Source organism: Fundulus heteroclitus, unplaced genomic scaffold (assembly GCF_011125445.2).
Source record: "Fundulus heteroclitus isolate FHET01 unplaced genomic scaffold, MU-UCD_Fhet_4.1 scaffold_76, whole genome shotgun sequence".
Taxonomy (NCBI): domain Eukaryota; kingdom Metazoa; phylum Chordata; class Actinopteri; order Cyprinodontiformes; family Fundulidae; genus Fundulus; species Fundulus heteroclitus.
The window spans coordinates 1,352,264-1,376,763 of record NW_023397208.1 but is presented as its reverse complement, the minus strand read 5'-3'; the positions used below and the strand labels follow the sequence as shown (position 1 = coordinate 1,376,763).

At 38.0% G+C, this 24,500-nt stretch overlaps 1 protein-coding gene across 3 annotated transcripts in view; it reads right to left on the bottom strand.

The window, feature by feature from the left end:
• Positions 1 to 3,102: 3,102 nt before the first annotated feature.
• Positions 3,103 to 24,500, bottom strand: part of mdga2a (MAM domain containing glycosylphosphatidylinositol anchor 2a) — a 249,857-nt gene continuing 228,459 nt past the window's right edge. Inside the window, exons 13-15 of one of the 3 annotated variants that reach the window (XM_036134196.1) lie at positions 16,904 to 16,924; positions 13,724 to 13,879; positions 3,103 to 3,591 (exon numbers count right to left, since the gene is read on the bottom strand). In XM_036134196.1, the coding sequence (XP_035990089.1) occupies positions 3,407 to 3,591; positions 13,724 to 13,879; positions 16,904 to 16,924 (362 nt within the window). In that variant the 3' untranslated portion in view covers positions 3,103 to 3,406. The remainder of the gene's footprint in view (positions 3,592 to 13,723; positions 13,880 to 16,903; positions 16,925 to 24,500) is intronic. The other 2 variants (XM_036134197.1, XM_036134198.1) reach the window with 2 other exon arrangements.

The window sequence follows — 24,500 nt, the reverse complement described above, 5'->3', positions numbered from 1 at the left end:
CCATAATCCCCCCACCAAGCCGAATCTTTTAACATGAACACTCAAAAGTTTTGCATGTAGAACAAAACAAAGATAACTTCGCCTAAAGCTCTCATCATTCCTGCAATAACTTTCGTCACATTCTTTGGCAATTTTTCCCCTCCATCCATTCCTTGTTCTTTTGTTTATTTCATCTTCTTTCCTATCATGGTCATTGTTCACACTTGTAATTTGCAGGGTTAACAGTGTCATACTAAAAAATACAAACCCTCTTCAAACCCAGTCAATTTTTCCCCAAACTTCTTTGTTCGTAATGCTTTTCATTTAGAATATGGATATTGAGAATCTGTCCCTGCTGGTCCTCACTGTCCCCATCCGTTTTAAACCTGCTATTGTTTGTTTCTTTATGAAACACAGCTGCTGTCCTCTTTCACCAAACATCTACAAGACATTTTCCACTCTAACTACCTTTTACGTCAGATATCTTAGAACAATTTTTTCGGCCCAACAACTCATGTGGTTTTCTTGAACACAACAACACAAAGTTTTTGATAAAAGCCAGTCTGGTTTTTGCTTAAATGTAGTTCACAGAAACTGGCTCTGCTTAAAGTGCCCAAGGACATCAAGATGGCCACAGACACTGGGGACTTTACTGCTTTAGCCTCGTTAGACTTTTCAGCAGCCTTTGCCACTGTCAGTCACACCATCTTAATTTAATTAACTCCCTTCCCTCCTAACAGAGCTGTACAAATTAATTATCTTTCTTAAAGGCTCAGTTTCACACAATTAAACTAAATTATTTAATGTTCTTAACTCATCACTTAAAATTGAATAATTCCCACTTTCAAAAAATTCATCAAACATTCATGTTCATTTATCACTTTTAAATGACAACCACATGTTTGAAAAAGGTGTTAAACGTAGCAAAGTGTCTATTAACATATTAACCCACATCACGTAAAACTATTTTCATTTTAAAACCTCATGGCAGCTATTTATATCCATTTGTTTCTTTTCTTTCGCTAACATACCTTGTATGATAATATGTTTGATTCCTAATAAGGTGCATTTATTGGAATATGTTTTGGTTTGTTGTTGGAACACACTCACAAAAAGCAGAAATTGTGACTGAAACAAGCCGGTCCAGTCCACATCTCTATTCAATGATCCCTGTTAATTCTCTGTAAGGTTGCAGCTGTTCTTCACTGAAGACTCACGGTATTCACCTTAGAACGCCTCCTCTCGTGGCAATTAGAGATACCATTTGTGTGTTTATTTTGGTCACACTTAGATATATGTGAAATCCATCCATCCATCCATCCATTTTCTGACCACTTAATCCCTCATGGGGTCGCGGGGTTGCTGGTGCCTATCTCCAGCGTTTGAGATAATTTAAAAAGTGGTCTGAATATGTAAAAGTTCATTATTTCTTTGTTGGGCCCTGCTGTGCCTTCTGCAAACCAAGAGCGCTTCACAGCTGGAGCCTCCGCTCCTGAAGGGTGCATGTGCCGAAACCGGTGTGCAGGCACAGCTTACAGTTCAAATGGTTCAGGAATGGAGTGTCATTATTTTAGGTGTAGAGGAACAGGGAAAGTGTGTTATCCTATTAGTAACAGGCCCTGAAGGAAAGAAGTTTTTATACTAAATGTGTGTGCGTGCAACAGCCTGAATCAGAATCAGAATTCGGTTCATGAGCCAAGTATTTTCAAATATAAGGAATTTGACGCAGTGTTGTTAGGGTCTGGAATATACAACATATACAGGGAGTTAAAACATAAGAAGTATACTGCATGATATAAAGTTATAAGTCAAAAATAAGTACAAAAAGTATGACAATACAGAATAAAAAAAAGAACTTAAGATCAATTAAGCACTACGGACCATATAGCACACACAGAGCACACAGCCAGAACCTGCATACCGTGGGAAATATTGTGATCAGTTCATCTTTGACAGTTCAGTATATACCAGCCTTGTTTCAGTCCAGAGCTCAAAGGAATTATTCACGACTTTCCTGAATTTTCATTGTAGCATGTACACTACTGATAACACTGTAAAATTCCAATAGCCTTATTTACATGGTAGTTTACTTCTAATAATGAATTAGCTTTTACAAAGTAAAACACCCTGCAAAGTGACAAAGTTGTTAATATAAAAGATTAATTAAAACAACTGTGGTGAGAAATATGGTTAGCTCTGACAAAGAAACCGTCCTCCAGAGTTCCATTGACAGGTATCTCCCATGAAGCAGCCACTACCGTTCTTTGCCATAGGGATGTTTTTAAACCCATTAATCAGTCATCCCTGAAATGCTTTGCAAGGCTTTTACCTAAAATGCTCAAGTTTTATGTCACTGTAGCATTTTAATCATCAGCATCCTTTGCATGCAGTTTTAAAAGCGTAGACAGTACCCCCAACATAAAAGGACTTGAAAGAACAAGTTAACCAAAATATACATAAAAAACTGCACATTTAGATCAATTTAAATATGTTCCCTTTTATAAAAAGAAATCACTCACTAGTTTTGTCTAAATTTCTTTTTGCCATTGCAAATAAAGTGCTACAACATGGATGGAATAATGGCGTGCGCTGGAGAGTTTTCAAGTCTCATTCAGGTGGTCCCCTAATGACAGGAGGTAAACCTGTGGCAGAGATTTCACCACAAACAGCCTTCAGTGGAGTCTGTTTTAGTGTGGCAGAGCTTGTCTTATCCACAACCCCCAAATGTACAAACACTACAAACAGCATATACTCAGAAAGCGGGAGTGCTTGTGGTCGACTGATTGGGTCCCCGGTGAAGAGAGTCACTCGCGAGCAGCAGAGTGCTCCTTCAGTCGCTCCACTATCTTCAAATGGGCCATACAAGGTTGTTATCTATATTCAGAGATGAATGTTAAGAGCTAATGCCCAGGATCTTTGTGCACACCTTTGAGGAGGTTTGTTGCAAAAATGAGATATCTTTTGCTTGAGACATCTGTCAGAGGCATGCACTAAATTGAAGCTTCAAAGCATAAATCTCCAATGTGCAACAACCATGGACAAAAACTCTGTTTATTACAAGAATAAAAAAAAATGTCATTCTCTGTAGCAAAACTGCTTTGCTTTTACTAAAAATGTGTAAGTTTCAAATCTGCAATCCATAGATATTTGAAGAATTACTTGACTCTATAAACAAATTGGCTTTGGTTATGTCTTTGTGGACTTTGTGTAGTTGCTGACGAACTTCAGTGACTCTCCTCTTGAGAACTGCAATTTAATTTTCACTCACACTGACGTGAGCAAAGAGCAAAACACTCTTTAAAGAGTCTAAGTAATTATTCTTTTCTTCTAGTGTGTTTATGATTTAATTAAGATTAGCTATTACTCTGCATTGCTATTTGATCTGAAAATCAACACGTTTTTGCACTGTAGAAGAAAAGGACAGTAATCAGTACATAAAGCATGTCTTACCTATGTGTTTCCCATACATGTGGTAAAAGAATCCAAAGCAGTAGGCAGATGGGTTTGTCAAGCCGTAAGAGTTTTTGAGCGCAATGTTGAAAAAGGGGCTTACGAGCCGGGCCTGGTCTCCTTCCTTACGTGGCCTGGATGTCTCAATATACATGTAGAACCCTAAAAAGAAACAGACACATTTTTAAAATGTATGAAATAGTCTTCGGTGCAAAAAAGCACAAGCAGACCAATGCATTTTAAATTTCTTGACTTAGCAGAAATCCTCACTGAGCTCAGAGTAGCTCAACAATGAATCAACTTACAACCAACATCCTCACTCTGAAATAACAACAAAACATTATGCTCAAGGAAGACAGATTCATTTCTACATGTTGTCACCTTTATCTAAGTTGTATATTTACTAACCTCTAGTTAGTCAATTAAAATAAAGTACAATCAACAAAAAAACAATAAAAAAAAAGATAAACGAGATGTAAATAAGCAGCAAAATGAGCAGCCCACAAATGCAGCTCTGAAACTTGAGATGTGACACATCTGTGACACCGTGATCTTAGCCTGCATTTCTCACGGTTATTTCCTGAATCATTTTTTTAATTTTATATGAGCCCTATGGTGGCCATTTCCTCATAATGGAAACTAATATAAATTACTTCATTTACTAAAAGCAACACCTGATATAGATATCAGATAAATTGACCAGTAGATGCACTGGGCAAGAGGAACGGTCATACAGTCATTCCCTTCAGCTGGTGACCAATTTTTCAAGCACCCGCCATAGTGGCTGGTGATATAAATGTTGTACCAGGCCTTCAAAGATATTCCAAGCCAAACAATTTTAGATTTGTGAATAATCTTAGTGTAATTATAATTCTTAAAAAAAGAACAATACTATACCATAAATGCCATAGTATGCCATTTATGCTTGCACATATTGATGATGGAGAGAGGGGGCTGCTGATGCGTCTGGATTGATTACCCCTTAAAGCTATAGTTGGTAATCCTGTTCAGAAACACTTTTGTTATACTGGTGAAAATGGTCCTTCCATCCTGAGACTAGTCAATACATTATGTATTAAGAAAAAGTACAGAGAAAAATTAGACCACTTCAAGAGCTGGAAGCCTGTAAAAACGGGGGCTTGTATAAAAGCGGGGTGTGGGCAGGATTAGTATAAAGGCTGTAAAAAAACATTGTTTTCATCCTTTTTATCCCTGATTGTTTTTTTAATCTCTGTTTGGGATAGTTAATTCTGGTTTATTAATGACCCCTGATCACACCCAATTCACAGAGGCACTTCCTGCGGACACATATTATTTTTGGATTGTTATAGTGCTGTTTTCTCCTGGTAGATACACATAGATTACAGGAAATAGTTTAAACCATTAAGCTAAGTACTAAATGTCAAATAAGATGGATATAAAATGACCAAAACTAAAAACAATGACCAGGCCCACGCAATAAAAACTAAATATTTATTGGTTGATTGCGTGCCACTTTATGAAATTTGCTTTTAAACAAAGTGGAAAAACATAATTGAATCAAAAGGGCCTTAAAATAATCATTTGAACATTAATATTCATATACCAAAAATTTGGTGGTTTGCAGGGACAAACTTTCAACAACCCAAGTCACTATAGGTTGACTTCTAACTATTTTAACCATTTATTAATATATTCCTGCCTAAATGCTTTCATTCAGCTACAAAAAAATACGCCAACTTAATTTTCTACCTCTGGTTAAAATTTATTGCCTTTATTGTCTCTCCGCTTCTTATCTAACTCCTAATGTCCATTTCTAGATGCAGCCAAACCAAACTTAGAAACTGTACATATACCATTGCTTAAGAATTGTTATGAATAAATCCCTCTATCTTACCATCTGTGTCCAGTGCATGATTCTGTATGTGGGTCAGAAAAATACATCAAAGCATGGCAAAATCATCAGGCCAGTCTGACACAGCAGGATCAGTATCGAACTCCAATTCCAAAAACAAAACTTATTGTTAAACACAAAATCATGCTTCAATCCCTGTTTAGACAAGATTATGCAGTGCACAGCTCAGCCACCTCCTCCAATGCTGCCTACACCGTCGCATTTTCGAGATTTAATTTCCTCCCCTCCAGAGCCATTCTCCGGTGAAATTGGAAAATGTAGGGATTTTCTTTTAAAATGTTCACTAATTTCTCTTGTTTTCTTCAGTCGTTACCTGATGACGCCTCCTAGATTTCATACATTGCAAGGCTAAATACAGTCAACATAGCTCCTTCACAGTTAATTTATTTCCTTTAATACAGAGTTCACACACACATTTGGATATACAGAAAATGAGACGGATATCACCAGAAAATTATGGAACATAGCTGCGCAAGATTAATTTCAGAGAAATGAGATTGGAGCCTATTGTTTCTATTGTTTCTATTTCTATAAGAGTGTCTATACTGTGGACAGGCTGGTTGCTATATAACCACTTGCCCTATTTGGCTAAAAGGTACATCCTGCTAGTAGTATAAGGAATACTGATGGGCGGATACATTGGGAACTATCCCTCCCGTATTCTACTTCTTCACACTCTAAAAATCAATCAATATTCTATTAAAACTCATGCTTTGATTGACTGACTCGGGTAATGAACAAATTCTTATATATTCTTTACATTATAGTAAAACGAGTCAGGATCCCCACTGTTCTTTTTTCACTATTTCACGTCTCAGCACTGAATAGTAAGTTTCTATCCATCATCACACACAGAAAGGATTCTATAGAACTCATTGTTTCAGCCAGTCATAGTGAGAAAGTTACATTTTATTGTGTTTCCTTCAGTCTCCCTTGATTCTCAGATACTGTTCGTCATCCACAACAATCATTTTAACCAAAGAAAAGCTTGTGTAAAATTTTAGAGTACATGCTGCCATTTTAATGGCCGCCAATCTACCTTTATTCCACGTCATCTTATTAATTTCAGACAAAGTGTAGAATTATATTGTCCTATCTAGTGTTCCCAGTTAGGATTTATGAAGGGGATGAAAAAAGGACAACTTTTAAAACTCACCTAGAGCATTTTGATTTTTTTTTAGTCATGCCTTTTGGACTGACTCATTCTCTTGCCGTTTTTCAGTGTCTTGTCAATAATGTCCGGCAGGACCTTCTAAACAAGTTTGTCTTTGTTTATCTCGAAGGCATTGTAATGTTCTCCAAGAACCTTGAGAAGCACAAGACAAATGTTTGGCTTGTTCTCCAATGTCTGCTTGAAAAACATCTGTTTGTCAAAGACGAGAAATGTGAATGTTATCTGTCACTTTCTTGGGGTAAATTTTCAAGAATGTTCAGGTAAAAACTAATCCAGAAAACATCCAGTCTGTCCTCAATTGGCCCACACTAACAAAACAGCCATCCCACTCACCAACTGTACGTCCTCAAATAAAGTATTCATTTTGACACTTGAGGCAGAGACAGCAAGTATTTTCTCAATTGCAAACTAAGTTTGCAATTGAGAATATGCGCCAGTCCTTACCCAACCAGAACCATCAAAACAGCTCCTGCTGGAGGTTGACTCTTCAGATACTGGAGTGGGTGTAGTTATTTGAAAGATAAAATGCTCTTTTTTTAGTTGTCTCTGCTTCTTAGAGAAATTGTGATGCTGGTCACCAGGAGTTATTGCTTTAATTTTATCATCTCATAAACCTGATTCTAAGAATATGAAATCAAGCTCCTTGTCCAGGCAATTCTCCGCTGATGATGAAGCTCCCATTAACACTGTTAATCCATCCTCATATGTTGTGGGAGTTCTCAACTGGGAGATCAAAGACCAGGTTCTACTTTCTCAATGTTTTGAGCCTGTACATGCTGACTGAAGCACAAAGATTATGTACTAGCCTTTCATGTCCGAGCTAGGAACAAGTCTCGCAATAAACCACTCAATGGGTTTCTTCAGCCTCTTGCCATACCCAAACGCCCCGCACATTGATTTGGACTTAGTTACCGACTTACTTTTGTCCAGAAGTTTACCACCATACCTAACATATTGATCACTTTTCCAAGGCTTTCCAGTTGCCTAGTTCCTCTTTAAAAAAAATTTGTTGTAAAAAATTACTTCAGACTCCATGAAATACCCCTTAAAATTCTGTCTTACCGTGGTCCCCAATTCATCTCCAAGGTTTGGAAAGATTCAGCTCCGTCCTGGGAGTCTAACTTGCCCTCAGTTCAGGGTTCCACCTACGGATTAACAGATGAACCAAGAGCTGCAAACTACCTTACACTACTCTAAATATTAACTTTGAATTTTCAGCTACCCTGAATTGAGTATGCTCATAATAGCCATGTCTCCTCAGCAACTGGATTATCCCCATTTGAATCTTTCTGGGTTACCACCAATCACCACTTTTTCCATCCGATGAACAGAACCTCTCATATACCACTATCCAACACCACTCACATCAATGTAAGCAAACCTGGGATAACACTATAGCTGCTCTCAACCGCACCACAGACCAGAACCATTGCTGGGCCAAGCAAAAGAGGTCTCCATTTCCACAATACTTTCCAAGCCATAAAATTTGGCTCTCCACAAGAGACATCCACCTCAAATCCTCCACAAGGAAATGTTCACCAAGAAACATTGGTCCTTCTGAGATCGACTCGGTTCTCAGTTCCACTTCTCTTCATCTCAAAATTCCAGCCAGTCAAAGGAGTCATCTTGTATTCATAAAATTGTCTAGTCTTTTACGAGTGTGACTTCTGTCTTTGAACAGAAGATCTCTGTTATGGGGCTTGGCCGGTCTACAACAAGTGGCACTCCTGCCTGGATGTTCCTGGTTAGACGGCTGGATATTTAAGGAGCTGCAGGACAACCAGATTTTGCCTGATGATCAAACTATGAGGTAGAGTAAAGCTCTCTGTGTTTTTGCTACAGTTCGTAGTAGCAGTAGCATGTTACCTAAGAAGAATACTCTGGTGGCACTTACCTTTTAGTTTCTTACTCTCGAGCTCTCTGCACCTCCAGATTTCGGTCACAAGCCTCTTGATAACAGTTCTCCTTTTAGAACTTCACTCACACCATGATTGTCTCCTGATAGCTCCAGTGTACCCAGCCTTCATCTGCTTGCCCACTCTCCACTGTATAGTTCATTCTCCATTCACATCTCCTTTCAAAGTATTCAACTCTCTCAATGGAAATCTCCCTCAAACACAAATCCTCATCAAAACATACCCTTTCTAAACTTACTACAAATCCTCCCTCAACACCCTCCTTAAACTACAGCAACTTAAGTTAACTTAATTGTCCATCTCTGGTTCAGTTTTGCTCTCTTTATTATCTCGCTGCTACTCAATTGACTACTCCTCCCCATTTCCGGATGCTGCCAAACCAGAGATTTTGAAACCTCTCCCTGCTGTAGAAATATAGTTGCTGGAGAGTAATTGTGAATAAATCACTTGATCTTACCATCTGTGTCCATTGTGTGATTATGCATGTTGGTCAAGAGAATACCTTTACCACAACAACACTTCTATTTCTATAGTTTTCTGTGGATTTTACCGGTAAAAAAGTCCCACGTTTTGTTTACGAAAACCATGAAAAGAGTAAATGCATCTAAAGCTAAACATGTTGATAGGTGAAATATAGACTATATTTAAACTCTGTGACAGTATAATAAAAACGAGACCCTCCTTGTGAAAGATAAAGTGCAAGTTTCTTTAAGGTTCTCTTTTTGATAATCGTGATAGCCCAGGGCCAATGAGGCTGATAACGTATGGGGTAAACTTACACTCCTTGGGCTTGACTGTCATGGACAACACAGCAGCTACAGACTCAAAGTCCTCTGATTGTGTCTGAGCCAAATAATCTCAAGTCAATCTGTGCCCTGCCACAGGCACAAGGAAGGTAACTAGTGAGCAGCTCCACGCCCCTGCAGCCAAAATCAAATGGAATATCTCCCTCTGTTGAATCTCATATCAGATAATTATACGCAGAGAGGAATGGGCTTGGTAATGAAATGCTGGACATTTGGAAACCATTATGTGATTAAAGCCAATGCATTATTTACTGCTTCAGCTGCTGTTGGAGCCACAGAAGCATAATAGGCATTTATATTCCATCACAGATACGAAACTACCATCAGGGCACTCAGATGTAATCCTCAGACTGATTCAAACATATCCGATTTTAATGGTACTTTACTGATTGAGTTAGTTAATTCACATACCATAGGGAAAGCAAGATTATTTCAAAAATAAATAATCAAAGGAACACGCTGTTAGACTTCAATGTGACATGTGCAAACATCTCTTATAAAATCAGAAACTGAATGATACAAACCTATTACAGCTTGTCACGAACAGGCACTTTTACTGACATGTTTGCATTTACAAAACAGTAAAAACCGTACTCTTGCAATATGTTTATGTTGGCACGTCATTCACCAGTGACACAATAATCACACTGTTTTTCTGTGCACTGTGGAGATTTGTGTTACCTTGCATGGATTACATAAAAAAAAATCTAAGTTATGTTAATTTTCAAGTGTGTCCACACATGTTAGAATCTGTATGTATTTGGAACGATGCTTATAGCTGTCAGAAGTAATTACCAAAGATTTGAACAGATAGGATCTGAGATATGCCATAATCCTGCTTTTGCAACACATTTCTGTAAATGTTGTAAAACTGTTATATTATACACCAGGCATACCTTGACCGATTGCATGAAAGGCCATATTTAATATTTTTTTAATGTCTTTGTAATTTAAGAGCATGCTAAAGTGCTTTCTATTATTATTACTAGCAAGTATCCAGTTCTCTCCATAAGTAATTGACCCAGTGTCTGAAACACCATGTTAGTAGAGTTGTAGCTAATTAAAAAAACGTGTTTAATAGCACACAACTAAACACCTCGTTAATTGGCTGATCACTTGTCCAAAACAATTGTTAAAATAGTTATTACTTTGTAAATCTAGGAAATATTTCTGATATTTAGAGGTCTTGTTTTGATCCTTGTTCAGGATAATGCACAACAAATTAATTAGAGGATTATATAATTAAACATTGAAAAGTTTACACTCATCCACAACCTTTGGCACAAGTAAAGATGTTTGAAAGCTTGTTATTTACACTTTGTGACTCAAATATACCTCACTACGATACCGTTCTCAAACATTGAGCTTTATAATGTTTATTTGATTATTTATTTATTTATTTTACCTCGCTTACAATCCTAATCAATGTGAATGGTGGTAAAGTAACATCACTCCTTGTCCAGCCTTGTCAGTCATTATTCCAACAGTTTCAGTTTTTATTTATGGGGTTTACTGAGAATTGGTTCGAATATTTAGGTGAGTAGCTTTTTTTTCCAGCCATTTTCTGACTAATAAAGATGCTCAATTAAATGAGTGAGAATCATTTTGTTTTTGTTTTCGGTGATTTAGCCGTCCCTCTCCCACACAGTTGAAACCAGATCTTTAAATGCACTGTATAAAAATACATCAAACTTGTTTTCTTACAGTTTGACATCAAATCGGTCTAAATTTTCTTTTTTTCGCAAGTCAGTGAGGATTACCAGAATCTCCATTTGCTCCAGAATAATGCAAAATAATATCATGGCAGAATAATAAGAGAAACTTGTTAGAGATTTTTTCTTTATTTCAATAAATGTAGAAGTTGAAAATTAATCCTTAGTATTTCATAGAAATGTCTTGCAAACTTTCCTTGGGTGAAATGTTTTGAGTGTCTTTGCACCAACTTCTCCAAAAGCTTGTTAGGATTTGGGCCAATTCCTAACAAGAGAATTGGCCCATGTGAACTGGGTCATGTTCATAAGCCGCTGTCCAAAAAATTCTGACAGGATTGAGATCAGGTTTTTGAGCTTACGTGCCTTTGTAATTGATTTAGTGGTATGCTTAAGATCATTGCCAGTTGGAAAACCAATTTGTGTCCAAGCTTTAACCTCTTGGCTGATGTGATGAGGTGTTGCATCAATGTTTCCAAATTTTCACATCACAGACCATTCCACAATGTTAGATTCTAGTTTAATCAGACTATAAGACTTGTCTCCAGACATTATGGCTTTCCCTGAGTGTTTTGCAAACCTTAACCTGACTTTTTATGTTGCTATTGGAGTAATGGCCTCTTCCTCACTAAGTGGCTTTTCTATCCATGTCAGTACAGAACTTATAAATGTATAAAGTGTTGACACTCTCTTTTCTACTTCAGCCAGCATCTTTACCAGGTATGTTGCTTTTGTTCTAGGGTTGATTTGGTCATTTTGCCCCCAATCACATTAATCTCTGGGACATGGAGCCTGTTTCCTGAACAGCATGATAGCTGGACATACCAATGGTATTTATCCATGAGTTTAATTGTTCAAATGGATGAATGTGTAACCTTCAGGCATCTGGAAATAGTGCCCAAAGAAGGACCAGAGCTGTCAAGATCCACAACTCTCTTTCCTATATCTTGACTTGTTTCTTTGATTTTTTTTTTGATGATGTCAAACATGAAACCAATGGGTCGAAGGTTTTACTTTAAAGTACATCCAAACAGTTTTCTCCATTTTATTCAAATGTTGTAAAAATCTATCAGAAGCTTAGAACGAATAATAAATAATTATATAATCTTCTCTATTAACAAATTCTCACTTCCAACTCATCAAATAGTGACGCTTGGGTACACGTCAGATTAATGCGACCTGGCCGTACAGACACAGGTCGCATTTGAAAAGATCAGATCTGTGTTGTTCAGACTGTCATGAAAAGATCAAATCCAGGTCGCATATGGGCAAAAAAATCGGAAATGGGTCACTTCAGGCTGCAGTGTGAACGTAGCCTGAGTTGTCTGCTTTATTTAAAGAAGATGTAATAAGCACCCTAGGAAAATCTTTCTTATTATTCTGGCATCTAGCAAATATAATTTGTTTTTAGTAATTTCAGCAGATCTAAAACAGGAAAATTTTATTCTGATTTCAGGTCAGTAAAATAAAAGCTAATGTTACATACAGCGTATTTAAACATTCAGTTTCAACTGAATATCTGGTTCTAGAAATACATTCTTTAGTGGCTCTGTAATTTTTGCATAGAGTGGCCATCTTTCACTCAATTTTACTAGTTGATTTTAACAGTGGTATTTACTGTACCTTTCATTTGTTCTGTTAATCTAAGCATGCTGCACTTATATTGCCGGTGACTTTATAAATGGCTCTAAAATAATGCTAGGAGAGAACATACTCAGAGGTTTAAAGCTAAAAATCATTGCAAAAAATTTTGAATTTACAAATTTTTACAGTATATAATCCTAAAAAAAAGGTTAGTAAAAGGCAAATGTCACAGAGCACTTTTGTGGAGTACCAGCATATTTTCAAAACAGCAAAGAAAGAGAATAAAAAGGATGACATTTTACAATTGTTTGAAACTCCTAGAAATAAAAAGTGTGAATTTTCCTGAAAGGTGCTAGTTATGATGCAGTCACTTCTCTTCTGGGCGACTGTGGCTTGATAGGTTGAGTAGTCATCTTGCAATCAGAAGGTTGTGGGTTGGATTTCAGCTTCCCCTTGCCACATGTCAATGTGCCCCTGGGCAAGACACTTAACTCAAGTTGCCTACCGAGCTGCGTCTCGGTGTATAAATGTATGCGCGTTAGTGAGATCGACTGGGTGAATGTGGCTATAGTGTAAAGCGCTTTGGGTGGTCAGCATGACTGGAAAAGCGCTATATAAGTTCAGTCCATTTACCATTCAGACTCTAACTCTTACAGATGTATTCCGTGGCTTTCCTCTTGTACGAGTTGCAAGCTTGTTGTAAAATGATGACGAGTGGTCATCAGCAAAAGTACTTCATTCATTTTGACCAAAAAAACAGTCCAACTATGATATATGTATATCTATTTGAAATGTGTCATCATCATTTATGACCTAAAAGACGGGTCTGTGGTTTGATTTATGCTCTGCCAGCGAGCCTTAAAAAATGCATGGAGGACACAGTAGTAAAAAACAAAATCAGCACTTATATGAACTCAATGCTGCATTTTAAGGTTCCCAAGTGATGAGCCTGCACAATCTGAATTAGATGAAGCAATTATAATGAAAAGCAAACACCAGGTAAAAGGATTCTTGAACATTATTGCAAAGATAGCTTATTGTAAATATGATCATCTTTCAGATTTTATAGACAACACTGCAGTGTATGAAGAGACAATGCTAATAAAAGAAGTTAAGTTATAGATATGCTTTTGGCGGATGTTATTCTTCTTCTCTAAAACTGTAAAGTCACTTTTAAAATGTAGAAAACAGGTAAAAATTGAACTACTTACCCTGCTTAGACCCGGTGCGGTCGGCGCCGGGGCCAGTGTTGGGTGTGTACTTTGTGTCCCGGGTGGCGGCGCTGTGCCTTGTCCAATCAAAATCATCGTTCTTGTCCTGAGTAAACATGCAGATCGCTTCTTCCTCAAAGCTGCAGTGGAACTCCCCTGGAGATCGGCAGAAAGCACACCCGGGTGTTCACATCATCATGACAAGAGGGGAGAACGGTACAAACTGCCTGGAAGCTACAGCGATACATGTGAGCTGCAAGATGCCTGCTGTATATTTATGAGCTTTCCTGTAGCGCCTCGGTCTCAGGAGTGCATCTAACAATCTAAGTCCTAATTACATCATGAAATGTGGAGCAAAGGATTTCTAAATTAAGACGTGACCTCTATGTGACTGTAGAAAATGTCCCCCTGAATGTTTTTTTGCCTTTCCCTGACAATGACAGGCAGTGTAGCGAGCGAATGGAGATAGGATGCTGCAAAACTTATGGGAAAGTGGGTGAATATTTGAGAGTAAAAGCCATGTCGTTAAATTACGCAGCTTCAAGGAAAATATTCAACTGAACACAAGTGTCATGTGAAGACATTACGTTTATGCTTTTTTGCAAGGGTTTGCCACAGTTAACATTTGTTCTTTCAACATTACTGAAGGTAGAAAAATGAGACGACTGTCCTTGGAGGCTCAGACAGACCTCATTTGCACACGCTGTGTGTAGTCAGTTTAAAAATCGGCATCATCTCAATCACGCCTCATCTTCAAGGGGCTCTGCAGGTGGAGCTACCGAGCCCCATGCTCTGCTTTTTCCTCTGCACCTCTCCATGCCCCTTTGACAGCAATTTTTTTTTTTTAAAGTGGAGTGTGCCGTGAGAACGAAATGGAATGAAAGGGTAATTGTAACTCTTATATGAGGTTAGGATGGGTCACTTTGATGGTAATGTCTAAATGCGAATTTGCTAATGAATAGTCAGAAATCTCGCTGAAAAAAAAAGAAAGAAAAAAGAAGCCTGCCGCATTTTGGTTTAATGAGGGCAGAGCAGCAGGATTGGTAGTGTCAAAACCTCCATTTAATCCGTAAAACAAACAAAGCTAAACACATAACCAGAGGACATGGCAGCGCTGAGCAATGTCCTCAAAGAGGTAGTAAACGAGGAGCATTTAGATGCAGGATGTAGGCATGTGCGCTGATAAATATTCATTGATTTATTAAAACGTGGCCAGGAGCAGCTTGGAGTGGTGACCTTGCGAGGAGTAGGATCTGCAGCTTTTACTCAGGTAATCGAGGTAGCATAGACGGAGGTGCAGAGTGGGTGGATTGACTGAAGAAGGGAAGAGGGCATACATACTGGGAGCGAGCGAAGTGAGAGAAGGAGAGGCCGCGTTTACAGGCACTCCTGACTTTTTTTCCCTCACAGGCATACAGATTTAAATGAAGGGCTGGTGCGAGGCATTAACGCCCCCATCCGCGCTGAGCTAAACTAAATGTTTCTGCCTCCTGCACCCGAGAGGGAGGCGAGGATTCGGAGAATAGGTAGAGGATTGAGGGTCGTAAGAGGAGGCGTTCAGGTAAGATAGTCTCCTACGGGGATTTGGATAATGATGCTGGTGATTAGGATGTTTGTTATTGTGCTGGCAATGTTTGTGCGAACACCCACCAAAATATAAATCAGCTGTATATAAATATATAACAGCGGCTACGCACAGCAGTACACCACAGTACAGTAAACAACGATTAAGCGTGGATTCTCAAGCCGTGATTTTGTAAAGTTTTCTGTATAAAAATGCACAACAAATGAGACTAAAGATTAAAGCATGTCAGTACACACAGATGCATGCTCATAGACGGGGAAACATGCACAAAAATAAAAGCAACGTGCAAATATTTTGTTCAAAATTTACAATTTTGCTCCAAGACTATTTAGCCCTGTCAAAACTGTTTCGTGTCGGGTTTTTTTGGTAGATTCCACTATCTTGGTGTTAAGCTGTAATATTGACCTATGGTTACAGAAGAACCAGGCTTTCAGACAGCATGAAACAAAATGAAACGGCCATCCTTTAATTGCAAATTTTATTGACATTTAGATTCTTAGAGACAAAACGATTCAAACTACTTGATCCAACCTTATTAAGCCAGTCTCTAACAAAGCTTTGCTATTAGTAGACAGTTTTTTTTTTTTTTGCAAAACTTAGTTTTCTATGCGATCTAATAAAGGTGTAATGACAACAACACACCACAATATTCCTTGTCAAGGAGACATCTTTATTGGGAAGCGCTATCTAGTTGCTGTTACCATGTGACAAATGTAAGCTAATATTACAGTGCCTGGATATAAACATTAATGTTTTAAGCTCAACACCCAGTTGTTTCTATGTGTAAAGCTCTTATTTTGAATGAACAAAGAAGACAGTCCTTGAGTTGTGCTGACATAGTCAACCAATAAAGACTTCTCCTTGGGTTGGTTGAAGAAATTAATTTATTTACAAGAGCATCCAAGATGCTTCAACCTCTTGCAAAGTGTTTGTCAGGCTGATTTTGGAAATTCAGTAGAAAGCAAACAAACAAATGGTGAATGACTGAGGGACAAGATACAAACAATTTGCAAACCATGTGAGAATACGGTAACTGTAAAAGAAAAAAACTATCAAAAAATAGAGTAATATTTACAATCTATGTGAATATCACATAACACTATCGGCTGTAAACCAAAGGGATATGTTAGAGTTTTTACTCTGTTTGATTAGTTAGCCTGGTCAATTTTGGACTAATCTTTCTGTTGGCATAGGGTTTACTTCAGATTGAGTCAGACCTAGAGGTGGATTTCAACATCTAGATTTTTTTTTTTTATTCTGATGTGCTACCCTAATATAGATCTACTAAAGTCATAAAATATTTACATACCTGAATGTTTTTGTAAATGCAAAATTGTATTTCTACAGTATATTAGCAGTATATTATCAGAAATGTAAATGTACTTCAGGTTGTAATATTCCACAATGTGGACTGTTAGAAAGCAACATTAAGAATAACTGTAATTCTTAGTTTTCCCCAAATCGTTGGTAAAATCTTGACTCGTAAGGAAAACCAATTGCTTGTTTCATATATTACAGTCATTGCACCTGCAAAATCCAGTCATGCCAATATTTTTACAGACTCTTGCAAAAGGTAGAGAGAGCATCTTACTTACTCAGGTGAGGGTTGATGGGAGCTGCGGAGGAGAATCGTCAGAGATTTGTTAGCGCAGAAGATCAGAGGAGTCAGCCATTGCATAAAGCATTTTTACAAGGAAACATAAAGACATACAGAAACACTCCAGCTTGGTGAACTTCAAAATAATTCATTGTTGTGCTTCTCAAGCACATAATGATACACAAGCACATACACGTAACCAATGCACTTTCATGGTGTGTTGCAGAGCTAGGAAGTCTCTATTTGTAAAACACAGTCCAGGAATGGCTGAAAGCATAGAATCACAACAGATGAACAATATAAATATAAAAGGGCTGCGGAAATCCTCTTGAACGCTACGCACTGATTACCGAGCGGAGCAAAAAGAGACGTGTGGAATTTCAGAAAGAAAAGGTGGCAGCAATTATTCTCTGACTGTTATCTAACGTAAAAGACAGGATTAGGAGGACGGCATGATCACATTAATAAGCTTATAACACAGCTGCTTATCATCACTGCCATTTACCGGCGCTGCTGATGTTCTTGTCCAAGGTGACTTCCATTTATAAAGCCAAGCCTATTTTACACGTCCATTTAGGAGCCAATAAATCTTAAAAAAAAACGGCTAATAATCGCAACCGTGGCAGCTAATCACCTCTATGGAACATCTTGTCTGTGTTTACTTAACCGTCATTTTAGAAACTTGTAGATTAAATGCTCCTGGCTTTGGGTCTCTCAAACACCTGTGAAATTCTGTTTGCATTCTGTCCACCTGATGCACGGTTCACTGCCTCGCTTATTGATAATTTAAAAGGCTACCACCGAAGCAAACACATAAAGGTCAAGGGTATCACGCAGAGCCGCAACTCGCCAGTTAGTTGGCACTTCACTTTTTGCAGATAAAATACCATTTAACCTGTCCAGAAGATTCATGAGCATTTTCATGATCGATTGCTGACCGGCTGAATAGATGAGCTACATCAGCTTTGCTACAAAACCATGTTGCTGTTTGATTTATGAAGCCTTTCTGCGCAAAGGGGAATTGATTTTAATCCAGCCAATTAAAGAAAGCAATAACAAATCGCCCCTACAAAAGAAAACACGCACTGAAGTGTGGAGAAGTATTGAAATGGTAAAATGTTTTTTAAAGCAGCAACTAAAGTAGTGATTTCTGTTTATTATCCTGCTAATGAAAATGTATGTTACTTGTGGGGGAAAGAGAAAAAGAAAAGAAAAGATGAAAACACACCGCATGGGAAGCTTCTCGGTTACTGTGCGCCCTCATCCTAATAGTGTTTCCTGTTAAACATACCTGCGTCCCAACAATCACTGCTTTTTATTGGACCTACTGGGCTGCAGAAAGGCACACAAATTACAGAGGGGCAGGAAATCATCAAAGCTGTGGCGGAGAAAATGTTTTAGGTGACAACTTGCAGCCGCTGGCTGGCAGAAAGGATGCAGAGTTTTCTGACAAAACACAGCCTCTCTTGCCTCTTCCCCCTCAGCCTCCTTTTTTCCTGCAACTTCCCCTTTCCTCCCTCCCAAATCCTTCCTGCCCTCCCCCCCTTCTAACACATGCAGACACACACGCACTCCTTCCTCTTTCCGACACTGCGGTTAAGAAAGTATGTTTTCTTGTCGTATTCCTTACCTGCAGCTTCTCTCGGTTGACGCTCTGTGCCTGAGTCCAGATTAATGTGTCTGCTCAAGCAATGACTTCCCCCCACTGAGGAGCTCAAGCTGAGCAGTGAACAGGCCCCAAGGATTCTGAACTACCGTTGTGTATGCAAGTGCTCTCTCCAAACCACATATGCACAGAGAATTTAACTTCCATCATGAAAGACTAATGAATATGAAAAAAAAAACAGAAACGCAATAATTTTACTCTAAAGACCTAACTCCAGTCTTTAGAGTGCATGGATCATTAAAACAGTCTGAGTCAAGTGTTTTTCTATATATAACACTAGCAAATATGAGATCAAATTCATAGGTGTCCTCAGAAATGCATGTATGCCATTAAAGCACTGGTCTGAAACATGCCTAAGAAGGCTAATTTAAAACTTCTGCTATGCTAAAATTGTTCACTATATTTAATAGGGTCAAGCTTTGTAGGTGTATACAACATATACACCTACAAATATATAGGTGTATATTCAAAATATACTATGGTTCTGCTTGACCTGGCATAGTATGCTAATGTTAACATCTGCAGCTAAGGATTTGGATTTTTTTTAGACTAATTAACAATGTTTGATTTGAACTGGGATATTTGACAACCCCTTACCAAAAAACCCTACTGGTTATATTATTAGACAATGTGCAACCATAACAACACATGCAGGAAAATCAAAGACGGCAAGCTTTAAAAACTTTTCTAAAGGGAAGATAAAGCATCTTTAAAAAAATGAGACATTTTTTACTGAAATAACCCCATACAATGGTTGAAAGTCCTACAAACAAATGTTCATATTTTATTGATGCAACCTGTCTACTTTGTTGCCAGATGTCATGCTGATTTACTTAACAACAAAAAGCTCTAAAAAAAACTAAACCCATACCAAACAGCAACCGTAGATGGAAATATGAATGCTCAGGCAATTCAGCATTTCATCCATCAATATGGAGATTTATTTGGTGTTACCAGTGAAGAACAAAAATAGCATATGTCCAGCTGGGCAAGAAATGTGTAAGTGGTTTACAGAAAATAAATCCCAGCTGTTGTTACTGGAATTGCTACAAGCTTTTAGTGTGAAAACCTGCTACTCACCAGTAAGCTACATTAGTGGAAGCCAAAAGTGAATGTGTATTCAGCCAGTGACAAGTGGCAAATACTATTTAGGTATTTAGCAAATCTATGTGCATGGGCTAAGTCAATACGGATCAGCAGCTTCAAAAATTAAATATGCTAGTATTGTTGGTGGAGTTAGATCTAAATGTAGCCCAAGCATGGGCCTAGTGAAATCTAAAAAACTAATAAGCCACTCTTTTTTCCGGAAATCTGACAGTAACAGAAACTGAAATGATATAAAAAAATATGCACAGACATGAAAATGGTTTACAGTTGAATCATTTAAATGCTCCAGTTCTTTCAGACTATTTTTATGCACAGAATTCTCGTCCCAATTCTGGATTTTGACCAATAAATGATACAATGGTAAATATAATCTCTTTGCGTTTGATACCAACAGTTTATAACAACTGAAAGTTGTAATTTTAGGTCAAAGTCACATTTTGACGGCACAACAATTCCAGAAGCAGTCTCTGGTTATCGTTCTGCTTCTGTATGTCCTCCAGCGGTGGATAGGAAGTCTGTGGACGTACTGTTAAAAACACCATATCATTTATATATATTTATTTATATATATATATATATATATATATATATATATATATATATATATATATATATATATATATATATATATATATATATAGGGTGCATTGCTGATCCATGTTGTGTTCTTTTCCAGCACAGAGGACAAGACAAGCCGCTGCTTGATGCATGATTGACTTCCATCCAAAGCGCCTAATTTTGACTGGAACACAAAGTGAGCTCAGTGACCGCCGAAGGACACTGGTCCATCGAGGCAGTTTCGGATACAAGCACTGACTTCATCTTGGCAGGAATCCCTACCCACTGGTACCTCTGTTGCATAACAAAGCAGCAGACATTTCTATGGCTGCAGCTTTATACCCTTACAGACGAATACTGCTTGGACTCTTCTGTCATTTTATTGACCTTATATAATCCACACTATGAAAAATTCCCAGTGATCCACTGCCTGAACCATAAGTTCAGCAGCAGAGTGGGTGAGTTTTACTGAGTAATCTTTCTCAGGCAACAGAACTTTCAAGCTCAGATGTCCATGGTCACGCCCACTGTGGAAAAAATCAATGGTGCAAATCATCCTTTTTGGTATCAGTGTGAACAAGACGCAATAATGAAAGCCAGTGAGGTTCCAACAGACCTTCACATGGCTCAGCTTTGCGCTGACTGCCAGGTAGAAAACAAAAATGAAAAGAGGTATGAAAAAAAATGTAGACAGGGAAAAATCAAAACATATATTTCATGAGCATGGCAAGAATGCAAACAAACTGCTTCAGGAGCTGATTTCTAAAGAATGTCAAGCAGAGGAGGCCAAATGAGTATAAAAAAAATCCATAAGAACACCTGATATAGGGTCTTAACAACCAAACAGATAAGTCACTCAGTGGCAGCCTGACACAGCTGGAGAGTTTAGATTACCATAAAGAAGCCTCAAGGCAGCAGGTGTTGGTGGAGTGGGGATTGGTTTCCTTAAGTATGTTGATAGTTAAGGAAATTTACCCATTAGCAAACCTCAAGAGCTGACTAATTTACATCCATCTATTTTACACACCTGCGTAATCCTCCTCAGGGTTGTGTGGGGGACTGGTACCTATTTCCAACAGTCAACATCCAAGAGGTACATACTGAACAGGTATTAATTTACATGTTAGACCAAATATCATTTCTGTGAAAAAAATGTATATGTAATGTGTAAAACAATTCTGACTCTCTGATTTTCTGTGATTTTGTTCAGCAGGCAGCCACATAAAAACTCCAGGGAGTTGGTGCCTCTAGTCTGTCTCGTTTGTCCCATTTCCAGTCTTTCTTTTAATCCCAGTTATCTGGCTGCTGACTGAATTGCTTATATTTAATGGATACATACAGAATGCACTGATCCTGCCATCTTGGGAGCCGTTAGAAAATTTATGGATGCATTTCTCTAAAAGGAGGTATTTCATGAAACACAACAACTGTAGTGTTTTTTTCACTTGTATAAGCTTTAGAAAGAGTTCAGTGTTGCACCGTGTACACTGCACTGCAAACGTATTAAAGGCATGAATTTTGCATCAGAGTAAATGGGGCTGGATAGAAATATTTTTTGTTTTATTTTTATTTGTATAAAAAATGGGAAAACTGTCATTTTCTTTCCACTTCATGAAATATGTATACCTTTCTGTTCCTCTGTCTCCCCCCCCCCCTTAAATACAACATAAAATACATTTGAGTGTGTGGTTATAATTGGAATAAATGCGGAAAGGTTAAAGGCATGAATACTATTGCAAGAGATGGTAGAGCATTTGATCAAATTTATCAAACTTTCATGTCAGCAACTTTGAGTTTACTTCAAACAGATGAATTTTTAAAACATATGAATACTGCCAATTGTGTTTGAAGGTTCTAACTTTCCAAAGATCCAAAGTTTGAATTGGGTAAACAATTGATTATAGATTCTCTCGGCATAATCATAGGTCCGTTTTAAATGCCCAACCTTAAAAGTGCCAAGTCACATACCTTGACTTTACGAATTTATGACTTTATGCCAGTAGCTCACTCTTGTTGCATACAAAGGTTTTGCAAATAAATATCACTTCCTGTTGGCTTATTATATTTTATTTATCTGTTTTACACTTTATGTTTGCTCTATTTGTCAGTACACAAAGTACTTTTGTGCATATTTGCAACAACATCTTGTGAGCAGAAGAACACCATTGCGCATGCACGCAATGAGTAAACAAGGAGATGGAGTGGAGCCAAGCGAAGCAGCAACATCCAGCGGAGGAGTGAAAAGTTTTGTTGTGTTTGTGAGCAAAAGTTGCAATATCCAACTATATGAATTTTAAATACCATGTTCAATTGTTTTCTTCAGATGTATAACGTCCTTAGGTAGGAAGAGTATCCAATAAAGCAGAAAACTGGATGTGATTTAAGAGTAAGAAGGTGGCAAGCTACTGTCACTGCCCTCATGAGATGCATGAAGATATAATATCAGGAAATAGTTGTTGTACAGAGAGGGCTGACATAAAGCTTAAACTTTAAATCCTGCATTGTACGAGGGGAAACCACGAGAGAAGGGAGGCGATGACAAACACCAAACAGATGCCGAGTTTGTCACTGCAGCATATTTTAAAACAGCCTTCAGAGCTGGCTGACACAACCATTCTTCATCCTGCAGCTGGAGACACAATAACTACTTTTTGTGTTCTCCTGCAGAGTCACAGAAAATCTAGTGCCATCGTGGATCACAATAATGGCTCTGCCAGTGGACTTCTTTTATCCCGAATGTAACACACAGATCAAGCCTCTTTACATTTTTTCATTTTGTAATTTTTTAGGGACTCTTTGGGAGCTTATTGTGCAACATCAAAGCCCAAGAGGGCCATTTTCGCCATGCTTTATAAAAACTACAAACAGGCATGAATAGAATAACAAAGAGGCTTACGCACAGATTCACTTAGGGGTTTTCTGACCCTCACAGCAAAATAATTAGTTGTACCCCCCATTACAGAAAAAAACTTTTATCTATTATATTAGGGTTTTACGTCATAGCTCAACACAAAGTATTATCTAATTGTAAAGTGGAAGAAAAGATACACATGCTCGCTCTAAACGCACTGTCCAAATTAAACATGGTTCTGGCAGCATCATGGTTTGGGAATGTCTGTCTTTAGGAGGAACAAGGAAGTTGGCCAGATTTGGTATGAATTTGGATGGAGCCAATGTACAAGAGAATACTGAAGGAAAACCTGAGAAGTAAAAAAAAAAAAAACTGGGTTTTAGCTTTCAGCAAGACAAAGCCACAATGGGAGACTTAAGAAAAAAGCACAGTGATGAGTTAAAATTGGCCTAGAAAAGCCCAGATTTAACTCCACCTGAGAGTTTGTACCTTTAAAAATCACTCACTGACATGCTTAAAGTGTAACTTGCTCCAAAATCGAATTTTTTTTGTTGCAAATAAGCTGTATAAATGGGGCCTAAGGGTGGTAATTTAACATTACTCACTTTAAAAAAAATTCTGTGAACTTGTTTAATTCTGCAATATTTATCCCTAATATTTATCCATAACCCTAACCCTAGAATTTTATTCCTTAAAACTGTCTCGTTTTTATCCACTTTACAATTATGGGCTACTTTGTGTGAGATTATTACATAAAACCTACGTAAAATAAAGTTTGAACAGAAGTTGTTTTCATTTAAAAAGGCATCTTTGAGGGCTTTAACCACCAGAGTTGGACATGGCGACTACAGTGTTAGTTTGACAGACAGAGATTACCAATGAAGGAATCATGGCAATGGTGGCATCACTAGTCTACTACGATTGTGTTTGTGCTAGTGCCATATAAAGAAAAATGTTTATATAGCTAAGTGAATAGTTAACTATTTATGTAACTGTTTACCCCACTCAATTCCCTATCTATTTACAGATAGGTAAATGAGAGGAAACACCAAAGTATACACACAGATTAACTACATATGAAAAAAAAGGCTTACACTATATTTCTCTCAACTGGAAAGCCCTGAATGCAACACAACACTAACGGTTTGTATACAGGAGGCCTTCAGGTCCTTGTTCTCCTACCATAATTAAACAGAAGCCATAGCAGAGATCTTGGACCGTATTTCACCCGTCAGTCAGGGTGACTAATGGGACACATTCTCAGTGCAGAGTGAATTTGGCTAAGATCTGTGTTGGCCTGATACAGTGACGTTGTTGAGCGCGTGGGAGAACAGAGCACCCCTAGAGTGATAATTAGTCCAGTCTCATTGTGCAGGCTGGAGATTTGAACACCAAACTTGCTTTGTTTCTTTC